Below are 26,094 nucleotides of genomic sequence, written 5' to 3' on the forward strand. Positions count from 1 at the left end.
TCAGGAGGGAGCCTCGTGCCGTGGACGCTGCGGATGAGTACGTGCAGAATCTGCAGGAAGAAGGGGCATGTTGCTTCTTTCTTCCGCTACTACTACTACTGACTTCAATGGGAGCCGTTTTTGGCAGCGGATTTTGAGGTGGATTCCGTGTGTGAACGAATCATAACTTTAGAGTGCATGACTGATGATGACAACCCCATCTGAAGCCAGCTGCCTTCACTTCGGGGAGACGATTTTTACAGGAATGGAGCATTTAATGAGAAATACATAATTGTAAATTGTGTAATACGCACTGCAAGGTACTCAGATTAGTTTATATCTCAATTTTCTGCTGATAGACTCCCTTTAAAAAAATAAACTTTATACTTACTTAGAGATGAATCCAAGGAACTCCATTGAACTCCTCTTTGCTGCTCCCAGTGCCTGCGAAGTTCTTGAGTGAAGCCAAGGATGTACACCCGGCGTCACTGCACCAGGGCTGGAAGTACGGGGCATGAGTACTGAAGATGAGGTGTACGCCTCTGGCACTAAATCCCCTGGTCTATAAGGGCCTGTGGTTGGTTTAATATCCAAAATCGCCCTGACAGACTTTTAATGCAGGTTCCAATGCTCAGCCACAGCCATTAGAGGGCACTATTGAGTTGCAGTAAATACTAACCAAAAACTACTTCGCAAAACCCCACCACCGCTACATGGATGATGTCAGCAAGCCAAGGAGCCGTCTCCTCCAATTTAATCCAAACAGCAGGTTAAGACTCACAAGGGGAATTCTGGAGAACAGGGAGGGGGTGTGAACAGGAAGTGGTTTTGCTGAATTGACGTAACTACTATTGTTTGATTTTTATATGAAAGGATGCAAGTTGTTTTCTTGTAGGTGATGGGTGTAGAATGAGCAGCTGACTAAAGCCGGGACATCTGGCGTTCCATCTATCAGCCTTATGAGCATCTGTCATCAGGAGATTGTACAAGCTGACCATGCACATGAGATATTTATCTGCATCTCATTGTCAGATGCAACTTATTTTAGTAGCATATGGCATTAATCTTATGTGCACGAGCACCACAGAACAGCCATCAGATCGGTTGGTGCTCCCAGTCACTTCAAAACATGTGGACAGGAAAGTAGATGGTCAACTACTTTCCTGTCTGCATGATCCCTGCGGAGATCTGGTGGTAAGCACACGGACCCCATTATAATGCATGGAGTCCATGTGCTTTCACTGGCAAACTGCAGTTGCGTTCAGTATTCCATTCGGGGGGGTCCTCATGCAGACTCCCCCGGACAGAATACAAACGCTGATGTGAACGAGGCCTTACTTACTATAGGCAGGTGACAAGAAGCAGTCGCTATATGAAAAATGATATGACTGCGTGATCCGACGACACCTGGCTTGTTTGTAGTCTGTTACCATACAGATTTACATAGAAGATGTAGACACAAAAACTGCAGAAACTTTTTGAATCAATAATATTAGCGGCTTCCTGATTGATTTTAGATACAAAGTAGCAATAAAGAAATACTTCTATGCAGGAGTGTGAACAGCGGTTTATTTGTAGAATTTAGCTGACACTTGTAAGGCTAGGTTCACTCGGTTTCCGTCTCCCATTTGACTTGAAAAATGCAGAGAGAAAACTCGTGCAATCTTATCTCTACGCATTTTTGGGGTGGAAACTCTGCATACCCTATTATAGTCTATGGGGTCTGCGCTTAACTGCTTTTTAAGTGGATTAGGTTTCCAGTTTTCGGGTCCTTTTGAACTGGAAACGGAAATATGATTTGTTATTCTTTTTTTATGTAGATTGTGAGCCCCATATAGGAATATATATATTGGGATCACAATGTACATTTTTTTTTCCTATCAGTATGTCTTTGTAGAATGGGAGGAAATCCAATATACAAACTCCTTGCAGATGTTGTTCCTGGCGGGATTTGAATACAGGACTTCAGCGCTGCAAGGCTAACCACTGCTAACCACTGAGCCACCTTGTTGCCCTGTATGATTTGGTATTCTGTGATAGTTGCTGTTCACATGGGGGATATTTATTAACTGCATCGGTACTATTCCGTTATCGGGCCAGCAGCAGCGCAGTTCAGCAGCAGCTTTCGGGACAGCAGTTCAGCAGCGGGAATTACAATGACATCCGAGGACTGCTGGCCCGATGCTTGTGCCCAGTAACCAGTACATCGATGACCCCCCTCCCCCATCCTTCTCCTCCTGCCAGTGCTGCCCCCCAGCTCTCCTTACATCTTCCCCGTACCCTCTCCCCGCCACACGACTAGGCCTCACCTCAGCGCTAGTACCGAGACCGAAAGGAAAGACACCGGGGCTCAATCCAGGCCCTGACAAGAAACACGCCGACTATAGGAACGGTGAGCTACAGCGAGCCGGAGGGACAAACTTTCTGCAGCGTCCGGCGGCTATCTAGTAGCATTCATTGCTCAAGATTTACGGTGAGGCCTATTACAGGGAGAGGGTACGGGGCAGATGTAAGAAGAGCTGGGGGGCAGCACTGGAAGGAAGAGGAGGATGAGGGCATCGATCGATGTACTGCCTACTACACACAAGCACGGCCTCTATCATCGGGCCAGCATCGGCTTAGTCATGTGGCGGGGAGAGGGTACGGGGTAGATGTAAGGAGAGCTGGGGGGCAGCACTGGAAGGAGGAGGAGATGGAGGGGGGGTCATTGATGTACTGGCTACTGGGCACAAGCATCGGGCCAGCAGTCCTCGGATGTCATTGTAATTCCCGCTGCTGAACTGAACTGCTGTCCCGAAAGCTGGTGCTGAAATGCGCTGCTGCTGGCCCGATAACGGAATAGTACCAGAGCATGCACAATAGACTACAACGGTGGCCATGTTGTTGTAGTAGTGATAGAACGGTCCGGGCATGCTCAGTAACGTTTTTGTTGGCCATTTTATTTGGATGCTTTCTGGCATTGGCAATACAACTATAGAAATGAAGAAATGGTGATTGCGCCGGCAGTAAGTCCTCTAGTAATGACTAACGCTATATACAGTCCTTGTGTCCATCAGTCAGTGTCCCCGGATATATAGCACAGGCAGGGGTGAACCTTCCCCTTTCGCCGCCCGAGCTAACTGCAGAAAGCCGCCCCCCCCCCCCCCGGCCGGGAGGAGGGGGCGGATCGGGGGCGTGGCCGGGTGGATTGGGGGCGTGGCCGAGTGAAGGGGGCGGGGCTTAGCCCCGTTCGCCGGCAGAGAGTAGGCCCGGAGACTGCCTGCTCTGCCTGAGCGTGAGGGGAGGCTGCCGGAGCAACGCTGCTCCAGTGGCCTCCCCAAACTACCGCTCGGTGATAAGCCAGTCCAGGACAGCTTGTCCTGGACTGGCTTAGGTTAGCAAAAATGCCGCCCTCCCTGAGGCCCTGGCATAGTGCCGCCTGAAGCGCTCGCTTCAGGTCGCCTCATGGGAGGTGCGGCACTGAGCACAGGAATGATGGATTTTATTATCTCTCATGTCATTTACAAACTGAGAAGTGAATACATTTGTATCCAGTCTGGACAATGCTCTGTGAGCTAAGCCGCCAGAACTCCAGACTGATACATTGTAATAAACAAGGAAAAACAGTTGTGTGGCTGCTGTTGATGTGTTTAACTCAAAGAGCGTTGTCTAGAATTGATGCAACTGTGACAAACACTCAGATGTGAGACGTATTTGGTCAGTTAAAGGAGTTGTCCTTTAAAGGGATTGTCCAAGACCACGTGTATTGGATAGTGATGACCTGTTCAAAGGATATTAGATCAGTGAGGTCCAACACCCAGTCCTGCCAGGAGGTGTATATAACGTATACAGCTGGAAGTAACTCTGCTCCTGTTTAGGTGAATGGGTGCAGGACTGCAGCTCTCTGGCGCCACCACTAGACTGTACAGCTTAGTCACTGGGCCCTGGGATACTGCAGCTATGACTCCATTCACTTGAATAGGAGCATTTACCATTTATGCAACTTCCAGCAGTCAGATCAGATGACGGGTGCAGGGTCAGACCCCTGCCGATAATTTTGGATAGGTCACCGGTATCCAATACACATGGGGGCTAGAACAAACCATTTAATTTTAAGATCATCCTCCATTGCATGCAGATGGGTTACATTCATGTTCTCTAGACCAGGCTATGAGGTATTTCAGGCTGGCTTGTGGTTGCTGCAGCTCGTGGCCACCCGGTCGCCATTGCACTATTCCCATAATTTATTGAGTTTGAGATTATTTATTTGCAGCCGTAAAACCCTTTACAGAGAGACTTCCGTTCATCGCTGGGGATATCTTGCAGGTCATTCTGTGAAATGGGTTGCACTGGGCAAATAATTTTTAGAAAGGGTTTGATACGTTGTCCAGGGGTTTATAGTGGATTTCTTTTCAAGCTTTTCAAATGTAATCTACGAACCGTGGCTGAGAAACAAGTTCTGACTCTTTGTCAAAGTCTTCAGAGTCAATGAGATCAAATCCAAATTGTGTGGGCAGAGTGAGGCCATCTTCATAGACATTCTCCTCTTGGGGTGCGGGGGTGGGAAATGGCAGGTCGTCCGCTGTGATTTCTGGTCGATCCTTCGTGTTGAGTAGTGATGGATCTTCACAGAGAGATACCAAGCTGTGACTAAGAAATCAAACAAAATTCAGCAAATGTTCAATGTTCTCTGTATAGAATATTGGAGACAAGAATGTTGTGTAATGTGTATTGTAGATTAGAGTGTCCCGTGTATTATACATTAGACAGCTCTCTACATGTTCAGACACTAGAGTGTTCTCTACGTTCTATAGCAAACATCTAAATCCTCTCAGTTCTGTAGCAATTAAAATAGACTCTACATGGCAAAACATTAGAGTGCTCTCTGCCTTGTGTATTATACATTAGAGTGCTCTCTGCATTGTGTGACATACAGTCCTATGAAAAAGTTTGGGCACCCCTATTAATCTTAATCATTTTTAGTTCTAAATATTTTGGTGTTTGCAGCAGCCATTTCAGTTTGATATATCTAATAACTGATGGACACAGTAATATTTCAGGATTGAAATGAGGTTTATTGTACTAACAGAAAATGCGCAATATGCATTAAACCAAAATTTGACCGGTGCAAAAATATGGGCACCTCAACAGAAAAGTGACATTAATATTTAGTACATCCTCCTTTTGCAAAGATAACAGCCTCTAGTTGCTTCCTGTAGCTTTTAATCAGTTCCTGGATCCTGGATGAAGGTATTTTGGACCATTTCTTTCTACAAAACAATTCAAGTTCAGTTAAGTTTGATGGTCGCCGAACATGGACAGCCCGCTCTCAAATGATCTGAAAACAAAGATTGTTCAACATAGTTGTTCAGGGGAAGGATACAAAACGTTGTCTCAGAGATTTAACCTGTCAGTTTCCACTGTGAGGAACATAGTAAGGAAATGGAAGACCACAGGGACAGTTCTTGTTAAGCCCAGAAGTGGCAGGCCAAGAAAAATATCAGAAAGGCAGAGAAGAAGAATGGTGAGAACAGTCAAGGACAATCCACAGACCACCTCCAAAGAGCTGCAGCATCATCTTGCTGCAGATGGTGTCACTGTGCATCGGTCAGCAATACAGCGCACTTTGCACAAGGAGAAGCTGTATGGGAGAGTGATGAGAAAGAAGCCGTTTCTGCACGTACGCCACAAATAGAGTTGCCTGAGGTATGAAAAAGCACATTTGGACAAGGCAGCTTCATTTTGGAAACAAAAATTGAGTTGTTTGGTTATAAAAAAAGGCGTTATGCATGGCGTCCAAAAAGAAACAGCATTCCAAGAAAAACACATGCTACCCACTGTAAAATTTGGTGGAGGTTCCATCATGCTTTGGGGCTGTGTAGCCAATGCCGGCACCGGGAATCTTGTTAAAGTTGAGGGTCGCATGGATTCCACTCAGTATCAGCAGATTCTTGAGAATAATGTTCAAGAATCAGTGACGAAGTTGAAGTTACGCCGGGGATGGATATTTCAGCAAGACAATGATCCAAAACACCGCTCCAAATCAACTCAGGCATTCATGCAGAGGAACAATTACAATGTTCTGGAATGGCCATCCCAGTCCCCAGACCTGAATATCATTGAACATCTGTGGGATGATTTGAAGCGGGCTGTCCATGCTCGGCGACCATCTAACTTAACTGAACGCGAATTGTTTGTCCAAAATACCTTTATCCAGGATCCAGGAACTGATTAAAAGCTACAGGAAGCGACTAGAGGCTGTTATCTTTGCAAAAGGAGGATCTACTAAATATTAATGTCACTTTTCTGTTGAGGTGCCCATACTTTTGCACCGGTCAAATTTTGGTTTAATGCATATTGCGCATTTTCTGTTAGTACAATAAACCTCATTTCAATCCTGAAATATTACTGTGTCCATCAGTTATTAGATATATCAAACTGAAATGGCTGCTGCAAACACCAAAATATTTAGAACTAAAAATGATTAAGATTAATAGGGGTGCCCAAACTTTTTCATAGGACTGTATGACATATATGATGCTAGAACACATTGCATGCTGTGCAGTAGTCACACTATATCTGTATACTATTATATCTGTATACTATTCTGCTCCATATTCTGTTCTCCAGGACTGACCCAATCTTCAGTCCGCAGGCTGGGTATGAGACAGGACCCTGTGACCCTCCTGGGTGACCCCCTGTAGTTACCTCTGAGGCCGGCAGACAAGGTCACTGGGACAGGGGCAATGGCTCACAGGGACTTCAGACTCCAGCTCCCAGGCAAACAGCTCTAGTAACGGGTTCTTAGTCTGGCACTGCTCCCCCTTACCAGGCATAGGGGTGCAGACTGGAAACAGGAGACCTGTGGGAACACAAGACACCTTCATTACCCCTGTATACCATCGACTGCAGAGCGACCCCCAACCCGGGACAATGTTTTATATCTCACATCACAGTTTTAATATACAAGTCACATATGAGTCTATTTGCAAATAATCTGATTTACTTATGCTATGCTATAGCATTCCCAATTATTCTCCAGTCACACCCAGAGCTGCAGTTAGAATTCTAATTGCTACGATTAAAAAGCCATTGTCTTTTTGATCTCATTGCTTAGAATTTCATTCCAAGCAACTATTCACATAGTAATGTACCCTGCTGCAGAGATGCAGAGTCACCATCCTGCTGTACAGAATGTCGTATATAGAAATCAGTCTGTGCTAGGTGATCACTAGCCACAAGGGGGCAGCAGAGGTCTTGCAGTTTTGGTCTCCAGGACTAAAACACTGAGTTAATCCTTAAAATGTAGTCACATGACCATTTCACAGAAAATTAATGGAATTTTGAATGCAGCTTTGGATGTGACTAGAGTATAACGACTCCAGAGCAGTGAGTGGTCTGGTAGCAATCCAGCACAGTATGTGAACAGTAACATAGGTCGTGTAGTTACTTGTATGCACAGCGCAGCAGAGTCCAACGCCGCAGTCCTGCTGAGTCTCACAGATTGCGCCGCTCTCGCCCTTGGAAGATGTTTTGCACTGACCCCAGATGCACAGTTGTCCCTCGCAGCATTCCCCATCCCGGGTGCACTGCAAAACCAAAAGAAAGCCCCATGAAAAAAAACAACCACAGAAGTGCTGCAGAATCTGTGGGTGCAGATTACACCTCAAAATCCTCCTGCAAAGATATCTGTGTGAATTCAGCCTTACAAGTATTTACACATCAATACAGAAATATGGCAAAAATGTAATTGTACGGTAATTATTTTACTAGAAAAGTCAACCTGCGCCTTGTTGTGATGCATTATGGGAGTTGTTGTGTACCCGGGTAAGAAGGTAATATGGACTATAGTGTATTATAGGATGACACATATTCTATAGGTGCTGAGTCCCTCTACATAGTAGGCTGCAGCTCTGGATGTGACTGTAACTTAAATGACAACCTGCTATATTTCACTGAGCCTTGTCAAATCCTTACCATCTCCTCCTGCTTACAAGGCAGGCACCTATAGTTAAAGCTGGAGAGTTGGCAATAGTTTCCAGGCCGGCAGTCCTCGTCCACGATGCACTCCTGTAATAACGTATATAACATGTAGATACATAACATACTGACAGTAATAGCATTCGTAGCAAGTTCATGCATACTCATTTCATACAGTTTATTATAAAAATGCATTAATAAGGTCATCATATGATACATATAAATAATGCTGCCATTCAGTGCACATAAACAGTGTTATACTGTACACAGTTAAAACTGCCATATAATGCACAGTAAATAATGCCAACAGCACATATAAATCACCGTTCTGTATTGTACACACAATTAATGCTGCCATTCTGTACACATAGCTAATACTGCCATACAGTACACAATACTAACACTGCTGTTCTATACATAATGGCACCATATCTTACATATAAATAAAGCCAACACTACATAAATGTTATTGCCATACATTACACATAAATACTTAGCTAAATATGATATTACAATACACATAATTGCTGCCATGCTTTACACATAAATAATATCGCAGTATATGAAGATTTCAGCTCTGAAGTGCTGACTATAAATCATTCGCAGCGTCTTTGTCATTCTCTATTTAAACATAATCAAATCCAGAAAAGCAACAAACCAAAAAAATAACCCAAGGCGAAAACAGCGACTTCTATGTCACAAGGGATGAACAAACACAAGATGGCAGCAGCTGAGGGCTCAATGCAACAGGGGAGCGGACACATCAACCGCCCGACGCTGAGAACTGCAAACCACACACCGAGGCGAACATCACACAGGGCTGAGGAGCGACAAACTATATCATCACCCATAGTGTTATATACAACCGTAATCATCCATACACTGCCATGTACCACAGTCATCACCCATAGTGTTATATACAACCGTAATCATCCATATAATGCCGTATACCATGGTCATCACCCATACAGTGTTATACACAACCGTAATCATCCATACAATGCCATATACCACAGTCATTGCCCATAGTGTTATATACAACCATAATCATCCATATAATGCCGTATACCATGGTCATCACCCATACAGTGTTATATACAACTGTAATCATCCATACAATGCCATATACCAGTCATCACCCATACAGTGTTATATACAACCGTAATCATCCATGCAATGCTATATACCACAGTCATCACTCATAGTGTTATATACAACCGTAATCATCCATATACTGCCGTATACCAGTCATCACCAATATAGTGTTATATACAACCGCAATCATCCATATAATGCCGTATACCAGTCATCACTAATACAGTGTTATATACAACCGCAATCATCCATATAATGCCGTATACCAGTCATCACCAATACAGTGTTATATACAACCGTAATCATCCATACAATGCCATATACCACAGTCATCACCCATAGTGTTATATACAACCGTAATCATCCATATAATGCCGTATACCAGTCATCACCAATACAGTGTTATATACAACCGCAATCATCCATATAATGCCATATACCAGTCATCACCCATACATTGTTATATACAACTGTAATCATCCATACAATGCCATATACCACAGTCATCACCCATAGTGTTATATACAACCGTAATCATCCATATAATGCCGTATATCTGTCATCACCCATACAGTGTTATCACCAATACAGTGTTATATACAACTGTAATCAATGATTACAGCAGGGCGGATGTGGTGAAGGCTCATTGTCCTGGGGCGCAGGGCATGATATAGCTAATGAATTACTTATACATTTTACCTGCACATTGTAACAAGCTGATATTTGCACTTGGACTGAGAATAACAATTGTCTCTATGTCATGTGCATATTTGCTTTGTATTTCTCTCTGCTCTTGGATTCTTATATAAACACTGTAGAAAATGGAATCTCGTAATGTGGAAAGTTAATGGGAAATCCCAGTTACTGAATATACAAAAGGCGCAGAGAGTGCACGTAATATTCACTGCCTTCACATATGGCCCAGTCACATCCTGGAGTCTCGCCATAAAGTGATCACAACCAGGAACATGACGACCTAAGTCTGGAGATAAAAGAGCACAGTCCCATCTGTTACCTTCATGTCTGCCATTATGTGACACCCTCTGAAGCGGAAACTGATACATCGGCCCATTGTTTATATCATTTACTGCACAGAAATCAGCAGTCCATATATATATATATATATATATATATATATATATATATATATATATGAAATATTGTTATTTAGTATATGACAGGAAAGTGACAGCTTGTACACCTTCCAGCAGCCTGTAGAAATCTACAAAGTCCATTTACAGAAAACAGTATATACACAGCGAGGAGGGAGGTGCAGATATTATCATTATGTGCTTCAATGATGTGAGAATAGAGGAGCAAAAGTGACTGTGAAATAAACCATATGTGTATATGTATAAGAATATAACTACTATAATACTACCTCCTATGTACAAGAATATAACTACTATAATACTACCTCCTATGTACAAGAATATAACTACTATAATACTGCTCCTATGTACAAGAATATAACTACTATAATACTGCTATGTACAAGAATATAACTACTATAATACTACCTCCTATGTATAAGAATATAACTACTATAATACTGCTCCTATGTACAAGAATATAACTACTATAATACTACCTCCTATGTATAAGAATATAACTACTATAATACTGCTCCTATGTACAAGAATATAACTACTATAATACTGCCCCTATGTACAAGAATATAACTACTATAATACTACCTCCTATGTACAAGAATATAACTACTATAATACTGCTCCTATGTACAAGAATATAACTACTATAATACTACCTCCTATGTATAAGAATATAACTACTATAATACTGCTCCTATGTACAAGAATATAACTACTATAATACTGCCCCTATGTACAAGAATATAACTACTATAATACTACCTCCTATGTACAAGAATATAACGACTATAATACTACCCCTATGTACAAGAATATAACTACTATAATACTGCTCCTATGTACAAGAATATAACTACTATAATACCGCTCCTATGTACAAGAATATAACTACTATAATACCACTCCTATGTACAAGAATATAACTACTATAATACTGCTCCTATGTACAAGAATATAACTACTATAATACTGCCTCCTATGTACAAGAATATAACTACTATAATACTGCTCCTATGTACAAGAATATAACTACTATAATACTACTCCTATGTACAAGAATATAACTACTATAATACTACTCCTATGTACAAGAATATAACTACTATAATACTGCTCCTATGTACAAGAATATAACTACTATAATACTGCTCCTATGTACAAGAATATAACTACTATAATACTACTCCTATGTACAAGAATATAACTACTATAATACTGCTCCTATGTACAAGAATATAACTACTATAATACTACTCCTATGTACAAGAATATAACTACTATAATACTACTCCTATGTACAAGAATATAACTACTATAATACTGTTCCTATGTACAAGAATATAACTACTATAATACTGCTCCTATGTACAAGAATATAACTACTATAATACTACCTCCTATGTACAAGAATATAACTACTATAATACTACCTCCTATGTACAAGAATATAACTACTATAATACTGCTCCTATGTACAAGAATATAACTACTATAATACTGCTCCTATGTACAAGAATATAACTACTATAATACTACTCCTATGTACAAGAATATAACTACTATAATACTGCTCCTATGTACAAGAATATAACTACTATAATACTACCCCTATGTACAAGAATATAACTACTATAATACTACTCCTATGTACAAGAATATAACTACTATAATACTACTCCTATGTACAAGAATATAACTACTATAATACTACTCCTATGTACAAGAATATAACTACTATAATACTACTCCTATGTACATGCCCACGATATATTATATTGTAATATATTTACCACCCCCCCACCCCCCGTCCCTTCTCCTTCAGAGCGGGTTCAGTAAATAATATTCCACCACTGTAATGATGACACGGTTTTTATTCCTCTGTGGTGTTATTGATGAGCTTCCTACTTATTTTCTGCTTTCCTCCTATTCTCTGATGTTCCCTGCTCTCCATACTCTTCTTATTTCTGTAGCCCCTCACTGAGCACCTTATTCTATGGAGAGCTTTCAGGGGTGAGTACCGGCTTGTCTCCGCTATATTCCCCATGGAGATCACCGGCCGGGGATGGAAACAGTTAAAGGTTTATCTGAAGCGGCCGCAGAACATTTATCTGTAAGCCGGCCTGTATATAGAACGGCAGCAGGATGTGAAAGTGGCAACTAACACATAGGAACGACACATCTGCGGAGTGCACCGAATTCAAGGCAGTACTCAGCATACATGTGCAAAGCCCAGCATAAACGAGATGAGCCCTGACAGGACCGTATATACATGGGTAGAGGGCAGAGAGTCCCCCCTATACATAAGTAAAGATCAGACAGTCCTGTGTATACACAGGCAGTGACCAGGCATTCCTTGGCACACAGACAGCACCCAGACAGTGCCCACAGTATACAGGCAGAGCCCAGACAGTGCCCACAGAATACCGGCAGTGCCCACAGTATACAGGCAGAGCCCAGACAGTGCCCACAGTATACAGGCAGAGCCCAGACAGTGCCCACAGTATACAGGCAGAGCCCAGACAGTGCCCACAGAATACCGGCAGTGCCCACAGTATACAGGCAGAGCCCAGACAGTGCCCACAGTATACAGGCAGAGCCCAGACAGTGTCCACAGTATACAGGCAGAGCCAGACAGTGCCCACAGTATACAGGCAGAGCCCAGACAGTGCCCACAGTATACAGGCAGAGCCCAGACAGTGCCCACAGTATACAGGCAGAGCCAGACAGTGCCCACAGTATACAGGCAGAGCCAGACAGTGCCCACAGTATACAGGCAGAGCCCAGACAGTGCCCACAGTATACAGGCAGAGCCCAGACAGTGCCCACAGTATACAGGCAGAGCCCAGACAGTGTCCACAGTACACAGGCAGAGCCCAGACAGTGCCCACAGTATACAGGCAGAGCCAGACAGTGTCCACAGTATACAGGCAGAGCCAGACAGTGTCCACAGTATACAGGCAGAGCCAGACAGTGCCCACAGTATACAGGCAGAGACAGACAGTGCCCACAGTATACAGGCAGAGCCAGACAGTGCCCACAGTATACAGGCAGAGCCAGACAGTGCCCACAGTATACAGGCAGAGCCCAGACAGTGCCCACAGTATACAGGCAGAGCCCAGACAGTGCCCACAGTATACAGGCAGAGCCAGACAGTGCCCACAGTATACAGGCAGAGACAGACAGTGCCCACAGTATACAGGCAGAGCCAGACAGTGCCCACAGTATACAGGCAGAGCCAGACAGTGCCCACAGTATACAGGCAGAGCCCAGACAGTGCCCACAGTATACAGGCAGAGCCCAGACAGTGCCCACAGTATACAGGCAGAGCCAGACAGTGCCCACAGTATACAGGCAGAGCCAGACAGTGTCCACAGTATACAGGCAGAGCCAGACAGTGCCCACAGTACACAGGCAGAGCCCAGACAGTGCCCACAGTATACAGGCAGAGCCAGACAGTGCCCACAGTACGCAGGCAGAGCCAGACAGTGCCCACAGTATACAGGCAGAGCCCAGACAGTGCCCACAGTATACAGGCAGAGCCCAGACAGTGCCCACAGTATACAGGCAGAGCCAGACAGTGCCCACAGTATACAGGCAGAGCCCAGACAGTGCCCACAGTATACAGGCAGAGCCAGACAGTGCCCACAGTACACAGGCAGAGCCAGACAGTGCCCACAGTATACAGGCAGAGCCCAGACAGTGCCCACAGTATACAGGCAGAGCCAGACAGTGCCCACAGTATACAGGCAGAGCCAGACAGTGCCCACAGTATACAGGCAGAGCCCAGACAGTGCCCACAGTATACAGGCAGAGCCCAGACAGTGCCCACAGTATACAGGCAGAGCCAGACAGTGCCCACAGTATACAGGCAGAGCCAGACAGTGTCCACAGTATACAGGCAGAGCCAGACAGTGCCCACAGTATACAGGCAGAGACAGACAGTGCCCACAGTATACAGGCAGAGCCAGACAGTGTCCACAGTATACAGGCAGAGCCAGACAGTGCCCACAGTATACAGGCAGAGCCAGACAGTGTCCACAGTATACAGGCAGAGCCAGACAGTGCCCACAGTATACAGGCAGAGCCAGACAGTGTCCACAGTATACAGGCAGAGCCAGACAGTGCCCACAGTATACAGGCAGAGACAGACAGTGCCCACAGTATACAGGCAGAGCCAGACAGTGCCCACAGTATACAGGCAGAGCCCAGACAGTGCCCACAGTATACAGGCAGAGCCCAGACAGTGCCCACAGTATACAGGCAAAGCCCAGACAGTGCCCACAAGTATACAGGCAGAGACAGACAGTGCCCACAGTATACAGGCAGAGCCCAGACAGTGCCCACAGTATACAGGCAAAGCCCAGACAGTGCCCACAGTATACAGGCAGAGACAGACAGTGCCCACAGTATACAGGCAGAGCCCAGACAGTGCCCACAGTATACAGGCAAAGCCCAGACAGTGCCCACAAGTATACAGGCAGAGCCAGACAGTGCCCACAGTACACAGGCAGAGCCCAGACAGTGCCCACAGTATACAGGCAGAGCCTGCAATGATGTGTATTACAGAAGCAGAGATCATACCGTCCACCATATATAGTATATACTCGGGGCTAAAAGAATCCCCACTGAGAAAAAGCAGAGCTCAGATGGTCCTCAGACAGTCAGCACAAGATAGCAGAGACAACAAAGTGCCGAAGCTGCAGCCACAAAGGCTGGCGATAGTCACATTATACTGATAGAACATCATCAAGATACATAGTGTATAGCATCAGTGCCCAAACATCAGCATGACAGATACCAGATGATACATAGTGTATAGCATCAGTGCCCAACCATCAGCATGGCAGATACCAGATGATACATAGTGTATAGCATCAGTGCCCAAACATCAGCATGGCAGATACCAGATGATACATAGTGTATAGCATCAGTGCCCAACCATCAGCATGGAAAATACCAGATGATACATAGTGTATAGCATCAGTGCCCAACCATCAGCATGGCAGATACCAGATGATACATAGTGTATAGCATCAGTGCCCAAACATCAGCATGGCAGATACCAGATGATACATAGTGTATAGCATCAGTGCCCAACCATCAGCATGGAAAATACCAGATGATACATAGTGTATAGCATCAGTGCCCAACCATCAGCATGGAAAATACCAGATGATACATAGTGTATAGCATCAGTGCCCAACCATCAGCATGGCAGATACCAGATGATACATAGTGTATAGCATCAGTGCCCAACCATCAGCATAGCAGATACCAGATGATACAGTGTGTATAGCATCAGTGCCCAACCATCAGCTTTCAGAGCCCAGACAGTGCCCACAGTATACAGGCAGAGCCAGACAGTGCCCACAGTATACAGGCAGAGCCAGACAGTGCCCACAGTATACAGGCAGAGCCCAGACAGTGCCCACAGTATACAGGCAGAGCCAGACAGTGCCCACAGTATACAGGCAGAGCCAGACAGTGCCCACAGTATACAGGCAGAGCCCAGACAGTGCCCACAGTATACAGGCAGAGCCCAGACAGTGCCCACAGTATACAGGCAGAGCCAGACAGTGCCCACAGTATACAGGCAGAGCCAGACAGTGTCCACAGTATACAGGCAGAGCCAGACAGTGCCCACAGTATACAGGCAGAGACAGACAGTGCCCACAGTATACAGGCAGAGCCAGACAGTGTCCACAGTATACAGGCAGAGCCAGACAGTGCCCACAGTATACAGGCAGAGCCAGACAGTGTCCACAGTATACAGGCAGAGCCAGACAGTGCCCACAGTATACAGGCAGAGCCAGACAGTGTCCACAGTATACAGGCAGAGCCAGACAGTGCCCACAGTATACAGGCAGAGACAGACAGTGCCCACAGTATACAGGCAGAGCCAGACAGTGCCCACAGTATACAGGCAGAGACAGACAGTGCCCACAGTATACAGGCAGAGCCCAGACAGTGCCCACAGTATACAGGCAAAGCCCAGACAGTGCCCACAAGTATACAGGCAGAGACAGACAGTGCCCACAGTATACAGGCAGAGCCCAGACAGTGCCCACAGTATACAGGCAAAGCCCAGACAGTGCCCACAGTATACAGGCAGAGACAGACAGTGCCCACAGTATACAGGCAGAGCCCAGACAGTGCCCACAGTATACAGGCAAAGCCCAGACAGTGCCCACAAGTATACAGGCAGAGCCAGACAGTGCCCACAGTACACAGGCAGAGCCCAGACAGTGCCCACAGTATACAGGCAGAGCCTGCAATGATGTGTATTACAGAAGCAGAGATCATACCGTCCACCATATATAGTATATACTCGGGGCTAAAAGAATCCCCACTGAGAAAAAGCAGAGCTCAGATGGTCCTCAGACAGTCAGCACAAGATAGCAGAGACAACAAAGTGCCGAAGCTGCAGCCACAAAGGCTGGCGATAGTCACATTATACTGATAGAACATCATCAAGATACATAGTGTATAGCATCAGTGCCCAAACATCAGCATGGCAGATACCAGATGATACATAGTGTATAGCATCAGTGCCCAACCATCAGCATGGCAGATACCAGATGATACATAGTGTATAGCATCAGTGCCCAAACATCAGCATGGCAGATACCAGATGATACATAGTGTATAGCATCAGTGCCCAACCATCAGCATGGAAAATACCAGATGATACATAGTGTATAGCATCAGTGCCCAACCATCAGCATGGCAGATACCAGATGATACATAGTGTATAGCATCAGTGCCCAAACATCAGCATGGCAGATACCAGATGATACATAGTGTATAGCATCAGTGCCCAACCATCAGCATGGAAAATACCAGATGATACATAGTGTATAGCATCAGTGCCCAACCATCAGCATGGAAAATACCAGATGATACATAGTGTATAGCATCAGTGCCCAACCATCAGCATGGCAGATACCAGATGATACATAGTGTATAGCATCAGTGCCCAACCATCAGCATAGCAGATACCAGATGATACAGTGTGTATAGCATCAGTGCCCAACCATCAGCATAGCAGATACCAGATGATACATAGTGTATAGCATCAGTGCCCAACCATCAGCATAGCAGATACCAGATGATACATAGTGTATAGCATCAGTGCCCAACCATCAGCATAGCAGATACCAGATGATACAGTGTGTATAGCATCAGTGCCCAACCATCAGCATAGCAGATACCAGATGATACAGTGTGTATAGCATCAGTGCCCAACCATCAGCATGGTAGATTCAGTAAGATATACTTGGTATAGCAGCAATACCCATCAATCACAGGCGATAACCTGTTGCCTTAGAGCCTGGTAGCATCTTCAGAGCGCCAGTTGTTACACATTATACCTGAGCCGCCAGCAGTATGTCCATTACTCTACAGCAGGTATATGATAATAACGTGTAATATCCCCACAGAGCGGAGCACGTCACATAGAGCCACAGTTCACATACATGCAGACTTACATGTCCCGTCTTGTCCCCACTTTTCAGTGATGATATAATCGTCTCAGAGATGTAACTAGATCCAGTTTTATTGTCCGTTTCCTGAAGAAAATAATATTACTGTATAAGACAATTATCTCTATTGCATTGCTAGCTGTTCTCTACACAAGTGTTACCAGGACACGAAACAAAGTAACGCAACGTTGTGTGTAATTTTAAGACATAGATTCTGATGCAACTGCCAGTCAGATCTGCTTTCCCTAAAATACCATATTACAGTATCAGAACTCAGTAAGGCGAAGCAGCGGAGCCTAAAAGAGCCCAAAATGACCCTAGCAGGATCGAAACTACTGCAACAGAGTACAGCAGGAACCAAGCAATGGCAGAAAAGCTCAGCAAGACTCAAAATAATAGAGTAGAAGCCAGCAAGACCCATACTGCTATAACACAGACCAGCAGGACCCAACTATTACATCAAAGCCTAGCACAATATAAACTATGGCAGCAGAGCCCTAAAAGACCCAAACTACTGCAACAGAGCGCACCAGGATCCAGCATATCCAACCAAAGCTCAGTAAAATCCAAATTACTGCAGCAGAGCCCAAAATGACCCACATGACCGCTACAGATCCCAGCAGGATCCAATATACCCAACAGAAACTCAGCAGGACCAAAAACTACCACTGCAGAGCCCAGCAGGATCCAATATACCCAATGGAAGCTCAGCAGGACCAAAAACTACCGCTGCAGAGCCCAGCAGGATCCAATATACCCAATGGAAGCTCAGCAGGGCCCAAACTACCGCTGCAGACCCCAGCAGGATCCAATATACCCAACAGAAACTCAGCAGGACCAAAAACTACCGCTGCAGAGCCCAGCAGGATCCAATATACCCAATGGAAGCTCAGCAGGACCAAAAACTACCGCTGCAGAGCCCAGCAGGATCCAATATACCCAATGGAAGCTCAGCAGGGCCCAAACTACCGCTGCAGACCCCAGCAGGATCCAATATACCCAACAGAAACTCAGCAGGACCAAAAACTACCGCTGCAGAGCCCAACAGGATCCAATATACCCAATGGAAGCTCAGCAGGACCAAACACTACTGCTACAGAGCCCAGCAGGATCCAACATACCCAATGGAAGCTCACCAAGAGCCAAACTACCGCTGCAGAGCCCAGCAGGATCCAATATACCCAACAGAAACTCAGCAGGACCAAAAACTACCGCTGCAGAGCCCAGCAGGATCCAATATACCCAATGGAAGCTCAGCAGGACCAAAAACTACCGCTGCAGAGCCCAGCAGGATCCAATATATCCAATGGAAGCTCAGCAGGACCAAAAACTACCGCTGCAGAGCCCAGCAGGATCCAATATACCCAATGGAAGCTCAGCAGGACCCAAACTACCGCTGCAGAGCCCAGCAGGATCCAATATACCCAATGGAAGCTCAGCAGGACCCAAACTACCGCTGCAGAGCCCAGCAGGATCCAATATACCCAACAGAAACTCAGCAGGACCCAAACTACCGCTGCAGACCCCAGCAGGATCCAATATACCCAACAGAAACTCAGCAGGACCAAAAACTACCGCTGCAGAGCCGAACAGGATCCAATATACCCAATGGAAGCTCAGCAGGACCAAACACTACCGCTACAGAGCCCAGCAGGATCCAACATACCCAATGGAAGCTCAGCAGGACCCAAACTACCGCTGCAGACCCCAGCAGGATCCAATATACCCAACAGAAACTCAGCAGGACCAAAAACTACCGCTGCAGAGCCGAACAGGATCCAATATACCCAATGGAAGCTCAGCAGGACCAAACACTACCGCTACAGAGCCCAGCAGGATCCAACATACCCAATGGAAACTCAGCAGGACCAAAAGCTATCGCTACAGAGCCCAGCAGGATCCAATATACCCAACAGAAACTCAGCAGGACCCAAACTACCGCTGCAGAGCCCAACCGGATCCAATATACCCAATGGAATCTCAGCAGGACCCAAACTACCGCTGCAGAGCCCAGCAGGATCCTATATACCCAATGGAAGCTCAGCAGGACCAAAAACTACTGCTACAGAGCCCAGCAGGATCCAATATACCCAATGGAAGCTCACCAAAAGCCAAACTACCGCTGCAGAGCCCAGCAGAATCCAATATACCCAATGGAAGCTCAGCAGGACCCAAACTACCGCTGCAGAGCTGACCAGGCCTCAGTTACCACAGCAGGCCCCAGAATTATCCAATCTATTGCATCAAATTAAAGACGACCCAAACTACTGCAGCAGAGTCCAGGACGATCCAATCTACAAAAAAAATGCTCTGCAGGGCCCAAACTAATTCTATAGAGCCCAACAGTATCCAAACTATGGCAGCAAAGCTGAGCAGTCTTCAAGCGAAAGCAGCAAAGCCTCACAGGAGTTAAACTATGGCAGCAAAAGCCAGTTGGACCAAAACTACCCCAGCAGGGTCCAACAGGGCACAAACTTGTGCAGCCCAGTGTGCACCAGTAGCATCTAGTAGTGCCCAATCCACACCAGCAGCGCCTTACTGGAAATATGGACATAGCCTGAGTGATAATGTAATATACCCTACAACGACTGCACCAGATCCCCCGATCACATCATTACCTTGACGATCTCTTGCTTGGTCAGCAGGGTGGCGTTTCCCAGTTTGGTCACTTTCACTGATTCGTTATGGTAATTGGGCGGCAGATCTTTTAAGACGACTTTGTCTTCTGAGCTTTCTTCGGCCTCTAACTGAAGAAAACACAAATATGTTAGGAAAGCAAGCTTGTATTACACAGACACTATGGTGTTAGCGCCCTATACAGATGAAATCTTAAGGTGCCTGCCGTCCATACACAAGGTCCTGGGTTTGAGACCTGGAACAGATTTAGTGAAACAATAAGTAATAATAAATAATACATTTTATTTATATAGCGCCAACATATTCCGCAGCGCTGTACAATTTATAGGGTTCAGATACAGACATACATAACAAAGAACGTCATTTCACACAATGGGACTGAGGGCCCTGCTCAAAAGAGCTTACAATCTATGAGGTAGAGAGGGTGACACAAGAGGTAGCAGGGGCGGCATTGCTTATACAGTGTTCAGACAATTTTGTGCATTAGGAATTGTGATAGGCTTGTCTGAAAAGATGCGTCTTTAGTTTGCGTTTGAAACTGTAGAAGTTGGGAGTTAATCTGATTGTCCGGGGTAGAGCATTCCAGAGAAGTGGTGCAGCTCGGGAGAAGTCTTGTATACGAGCATGGGAGGTTCTGATAATAGAGGATGTAAGTGTTAGGTCATTGAGTGAGCGGAGAGCACGGGTTGGGCGGTAGACAGAGATGAGGGAAGAAATGTAGGGAGGTGCGGCATTATGGAGAGCCTTGTGGATGAGAGTAATAACTTTATATTTTATTCTATAATGAATAGGCAGCCAATGTAGCGACTGGCACAGACCGGAGGCATCGCTGTAGCGTCTAGCCTGATAGATGAGCCTGGCCGCTGCATTCAGAATAGATTGTAGAGGAGAGAGTTTAGTGAGGGGAAGACCGATTAGTAAGGAATTACAGTAGTCAAGGCGAGAATGAATCAGAGAGACAATAAGTGTCTTTAGTGTATCTCTGGTAAGGAAAGGGCGTATTCTGGAGATGTTTTTGAGGTGGAGGTGACATGAACGTGCGAGTGATTCAATATGAGGGGTGAAGGAAAAGTCTGCGTCAAATATGACCCCAAGGCAGCGGGCATGCTGCCTAGGAGTTATAGTAAGGCCTGAGACTGCAATGGATATATCAGGGACAGATCTGTTAGATGGTGGAAACAGTAGTAGTTCAGTCTTAGAGAGATTTAGTTTCAGATAGAGCGAGGACATGATATTAGAGACAGCAGAGAGACAGTCACTGGTGTTCTGAATGAGTGCAGGGGTGATGTCACGGGAAGATGTGTATAATTGGGTGTCATCAGCATAAAGATGGTACCTGAAGCCAAATCTGGCGATGGTTTGTCCAATGGGGGCTGTGTAGAGAGAAAAGAGCAGGGGGCCGAGGACCGAGCCCTGAGGAACCCCAACAGCAAGGGAAAGAGGGGAGGAAACAGAGCCCGCAAATGATACACTGAAAGTGCGGCCTGAGAGATAAGAGGAGAACCAGGAGAGCGCAGTGTCATTGAGGCCAACTGAGCGGAGCATAGTGAGGAGAAGTTGATGGTCAACAGTGTCAAAAGCTGCAGAGAGGTCCAGAAGAATAAGAAGAGAGAAGTCACCATTGGATTTAGCCTTTAGTAGATCATTAGAGACTTTTGTGAGAGCTGTTTCAGTAGAGTGCAGAGCGCGGAAACCAGATTGTAAGGGGTCAAGCAGAGAGTTAGCAGAGAGATAACGGATTAACCGAGAATAAACCAGGCGTTCCAAAAGTTTAGAGATGAAGGGGAGGTTAGAGACGGGTCGATAGTTAGCAGCACAGGATGGGTCCAGGGAGGGTTTTTTCAGTAGCGGGATTATAACAGCATGCTTGAAGGAGGATGGGAAGATTCCAGAAGAGAGAGAGAGGTTAAATATTTTAGTAAGGTAAGTAGTGACAGCAGGGGACAGAGATTGGAGAAGGTGTGAGGGGAAGGGGTCACTACTGCAGGTTGTGGGGCGAGATGAAGAAAGTAGCTGGGAAACTTCCTCTTCTGTGACAGGTTCAAAAGATGAGAATGGACAGTCATAAGTGCGGCTGGTGAGGGGATCAGTACTATCGTAGGTGTGGGAGTCAATGCCACCTGGGGCTTGGGCAGTAATTTCCTGATGGATCTTATCAATTTTATCATGGAAATACATGGCCAGGTCATCAGCACTAAGGTCTGTGAATGGCGTCTGCACCTTGGGTGTGAGTAAGGAGTGAAAGGTTTCAAAAAGCCTTTTAGGGTTGCTTGAGAGAGAAGAGATGAGGGCGGTGAAATAGTCTTGTTTGGCAAGGTAAAGGGCAGAGCTATATGTTTTAAGCATAAACTTGAAGTGGAGGAAATCTGCAGGTGAGCGTGATTTTCTCCATAGACGTTCGGCACACCTAGAGCAGCGCTGAAGAAATCGTGTCTGTGGAATAAAACTTTACAAAGATGGTGGTTCCCAGATCGGGATACCCTGGTATATTGTGAACTATTGACTCCAGTCACAGCTCCGTGAGTACTAATGAAGAGGACCGCCCACTTGACAGTAACAGAAATGATTGATCAGAAGGAATGGGAACAAGGGAAAAACTCCCAACTGTGCCGGGCTCCACGTGGTGGAGGATGTGAAAGGTCCCTTTAAGAAATACTTTGTGCTGCTCATGACTCTACTCCATCACCTAGCTTTCATGTTGTGACCTCCCACCCTTAAATACTCTGTGCTGCTGTATCCCCAGTGCTTCCATAACACATACCTAGCTCTAATTTTTGTTTATTTTTGCTCTGGATCAAAACGTATCTAATATTTCCAATATTCCGACCATAATTTTGGGTAAAGAGCTCAGTCTCCTGCAGTCGTCATTGGATAATTTCATGTAAATTTCATTGCGCCTCGGAAGACAAAAATGAGCTCAAATATGCGGAATCCACGATTCATCCATAATTTATAAAGTTTAATAACCACAGCATCACCCAGCGCCTGGCAGCGGAGTACAGGAAGATCCTGCAGCTTGTGAGTCATCCGAAAAGTGCTCAGCGCTCCCACAGAAGCCATCACCCAGCTTTCCAAGGCTCTTCCTACGTCGCTATAGAGTCATGCATTCTGCAACAAGGCAGATCTACTTGGCATCCTGCCCTTTCTGGAACAGATACTGGGAAAGCTGGGTGCCAACCCTTTTGGAGAAAGCAATAGCAGCCACATTGGTCTCTAATTCGCAGTTCTCCCTGAGCAGGTGTGTGGAGATAAGCTGCTATGATGTCTCCATTACACTGCACTCAGAGGGGTCATTTAGGACATTAAGCCCCTTGTACACGACCGTATGAATGGTCAGTTTGCTATCCGGGTTTTTCCTGGACAGAACACTGACCCATTCATTTCTATGGTTCCGTACATATGACCGTGAATGACATGGTGCGGGGCTGACACTCCGGGCTGCAAAACATGGAACAGGTCCTATCCCTGTCCAATTTTGCGGCTTGGCTTCTGCAGTTCCTATTCATTGAATCAAAGAGGCCACGGAAACACTGGAGATGCATGGGAAGCACACGGACGACATCCAACGCCCATGCCGTCCATTCAACGGTCGTGTGCAACTGGTTTAAAGTTTACAGACCTGTACTGCTATGAGTAAAGAACTTGGGGTGAGATAGAAACTTCCTTTTTATCTCCAGCAGCCTCTGTGTGAGCGGGGAGGAACGCCCCCTCCATCCTGATAATACTCGTCTATGGACGAGCACTGTGAGCAGGGGGAGGGGGTGTTCCTCCCCGCTCACAATCTACAGTGTGATAGGCGCTGCTGTGCAGAAGGACGTACCTGACTGACTGTCAGGAACGCCCTTCTGACTGTAAAGCACTACGGTACCGGGACCAATAGCGCTTTACACAGGGTACAGATCGGGAAAGCCGATAGTGCGCTGAATTCAGCGCACTGTCGGCTTTCCAGCAGTAGATAGAACTGCCTGTGCCCAAACTGATGAAAGGTCTTCTGTAACGCTCACTCATCTCCTGCTGTCTCCTCCACCCTTCCCTCTCCATAGACTTCTATGTAAAACTGTAATCTGACACCTCTGCAGTCCATGTTAATTTAACAAGACAGTTTCAACAGAAATTTCAGAATGAATATCATTTTAGCAGTAGAAAGAGAGCATAGAATAAAATCCTGATGAGTGGAGAAAGAAGCATTATTCTCTTATATGGTATATTACAAAGTTTCCTTCACTGGCCTGTGCTATGGATTTAGGCAAAGTTTGTAGAAAAGTTATTGACCACTTAGAGAAACTTCCTAATCCGTACCTGCGTCTCCCCTCTCTCACTCCTCCCCTCCTCTCCATAGACTTAAACCTGTAATATGACACCTCTGTGAGCCGCATAGATTCAGCTGAGATTCTAGAGTGAAAGTCAGTTTAGCTGGAGGCGGAGCAAGAAAAGAGCCAAATAAGTGGGGAAAGAAGCATTTTTTCTATGATGCTATATTGTAATTTCTTCCATTTGCCTTCACTATGGATTTATGCAAAGTTTGTTAAAACGTTCCTGACTATTTAGGTCAAATAAGCGCTGCCCCTTTAAGGCACTCACTTCCCATTAGTCTCCCGTTTCAGACATTTGGTTTGTCTCATGGAAAGTAATGTGTTTTTTTTTTTGTTATTTTCCGTGTGGTGACTTTTTGGAAAAACCTCAGCCCCGTTATTTCATCTTACACGTCCTCTATGTTTTATTTAACACGCTGCCAAGAAAAAGCTGCATTGAAATAAAAAAAAAAAAAAGGAAGGCACGGGACAAAATCGGAGCTGAAAATATAACATTCCTGAGCCTCCTATATAAAATCCAAGTCTGGGGAGCGCAAGACGGACTTAACCCATGAATGGCCTCAACCATAGGAAATCTAAGCCACCGATTTATACAGAATTAAAGGGACGGTGCCCGGTTTTATCTAAATAGCGTATAATGGGAAGTTCTAATAGTCATTGTTAAGATCTCTGCTTGCTGTCAGTGAATGGAAGCGTCCGGACGCTGAAAAAAGCTGAGGGTTTGTTACAATTGTGTTCCGTTACAGTTACCTTTGACCACAAAGGATAAAATAATTGAATCCCAGGATTAATATGAATATTTTAAGAAAAAATATCATGTATTTTCCTACGTGCCTAAAATGGGCAAAATGGGTGGCCAAAGTCTGCCACATAATGGGGGGCAACTGTAATATTTGCTACAGAGCCCCACTTTCTTCTGCTCAGCCCCCAGATTACAGAGCAGTTTCTATAAAGAGGCCAGCCGAGATTAGAAACAGTGCCACTCCAGCCTAAAGACTGTCTCTGGTATTGCAGGCAGGGATTTTACCTCTTTCACGGCCTTGGTCAGTGTTGACTGTGTGTCCTTTATCAGCATTTCTACCTCCTGGAATAGGTCGTTCAGGCTGGCTTCATCTAGGGGGTGGAAGGCCTGGAGCTCCAACACCGAGGGGTCCGCTCTGTCCAAATCATCATTATCAGTGTCTGGGGAGTTTTGTATTGGAGAGGCGACTACAAGGCCCAGAGTGACAGCCAGGACTATAAGGAGCATTGTGGTGGCACGTGCTGATATAGCGTCACCCTGAAGGAGAACTGAGGTTCTTAGATCTGCAGAAAGAGGGAAAACTTTGAAAAACTGTGAAAAACTAAAAAAAAAAAAAAAATCTGTGAAAACAAGTGCACGACTGTCAGGGGATTGTTCAAAGAATGAATCACAAATATTCATAAAAATGGGAATCTGCAGGATGTTTATTGGTGTGTTAAGGGTGGAGGGAAAAGGTGTAGCAAACAGGGATACAAATGTACACCAGACTGTGTGTC

The 26,094-nt window shown here is 45.3% G+C and overlaps 1 protein-coding gene across 1 annotated transcript; it reads right to left on the reverse strand.

The window, feature by feature from the left end:
- Positions 1–4,162: 4,162 nt before the first annotated feature.
- On the reverse strand, positions 4,163–25,881 carry DKK3 (dickkopf Wnt signaling pathway inhibitor 3). The gene is made up of 7 exons (XM_075281315.1): positions 25,604–25,881; positions 20,245–20,373; positions 17,633–17,713; positions 7,936–8,028; positions 7,409–7,547; positions 6,667–6,820; positions 4,163–4,608 (listed from the first exon to the last, which is right to left on the reverse strand). The coding sequence occupies exons 1-7, from the start codon at positions 25,823–25,825 to the stop codon at positions 4,380–4,382; spliced, it is 1,047 nt and encodes a 348-aa protein (XP_075137416.1). The 5' UTR covers positions 25,826–25,881; the 3' UTR covers positions 4,163–4,379.
- Between the last annotated feature and the right edge of the window lie 213 nt (positions 25,882–26,094).

The sequence above is a fragment of the Leptodactylus fuscus genome, chromosome 7 (assembly GCF_031893055.1).
Source record: "Leptodactylus fuscus isolate aLepFus1 chromosome 7, aLepFus1.hap2, whole genome shotgun sequence".
NCBI classification, from domain to species: Eukaryota; Metazoa; Chordata; class Amphibia; order Anura; family Leptodactylidae; genus Leptodactylus; species Leptodactylus fuscus.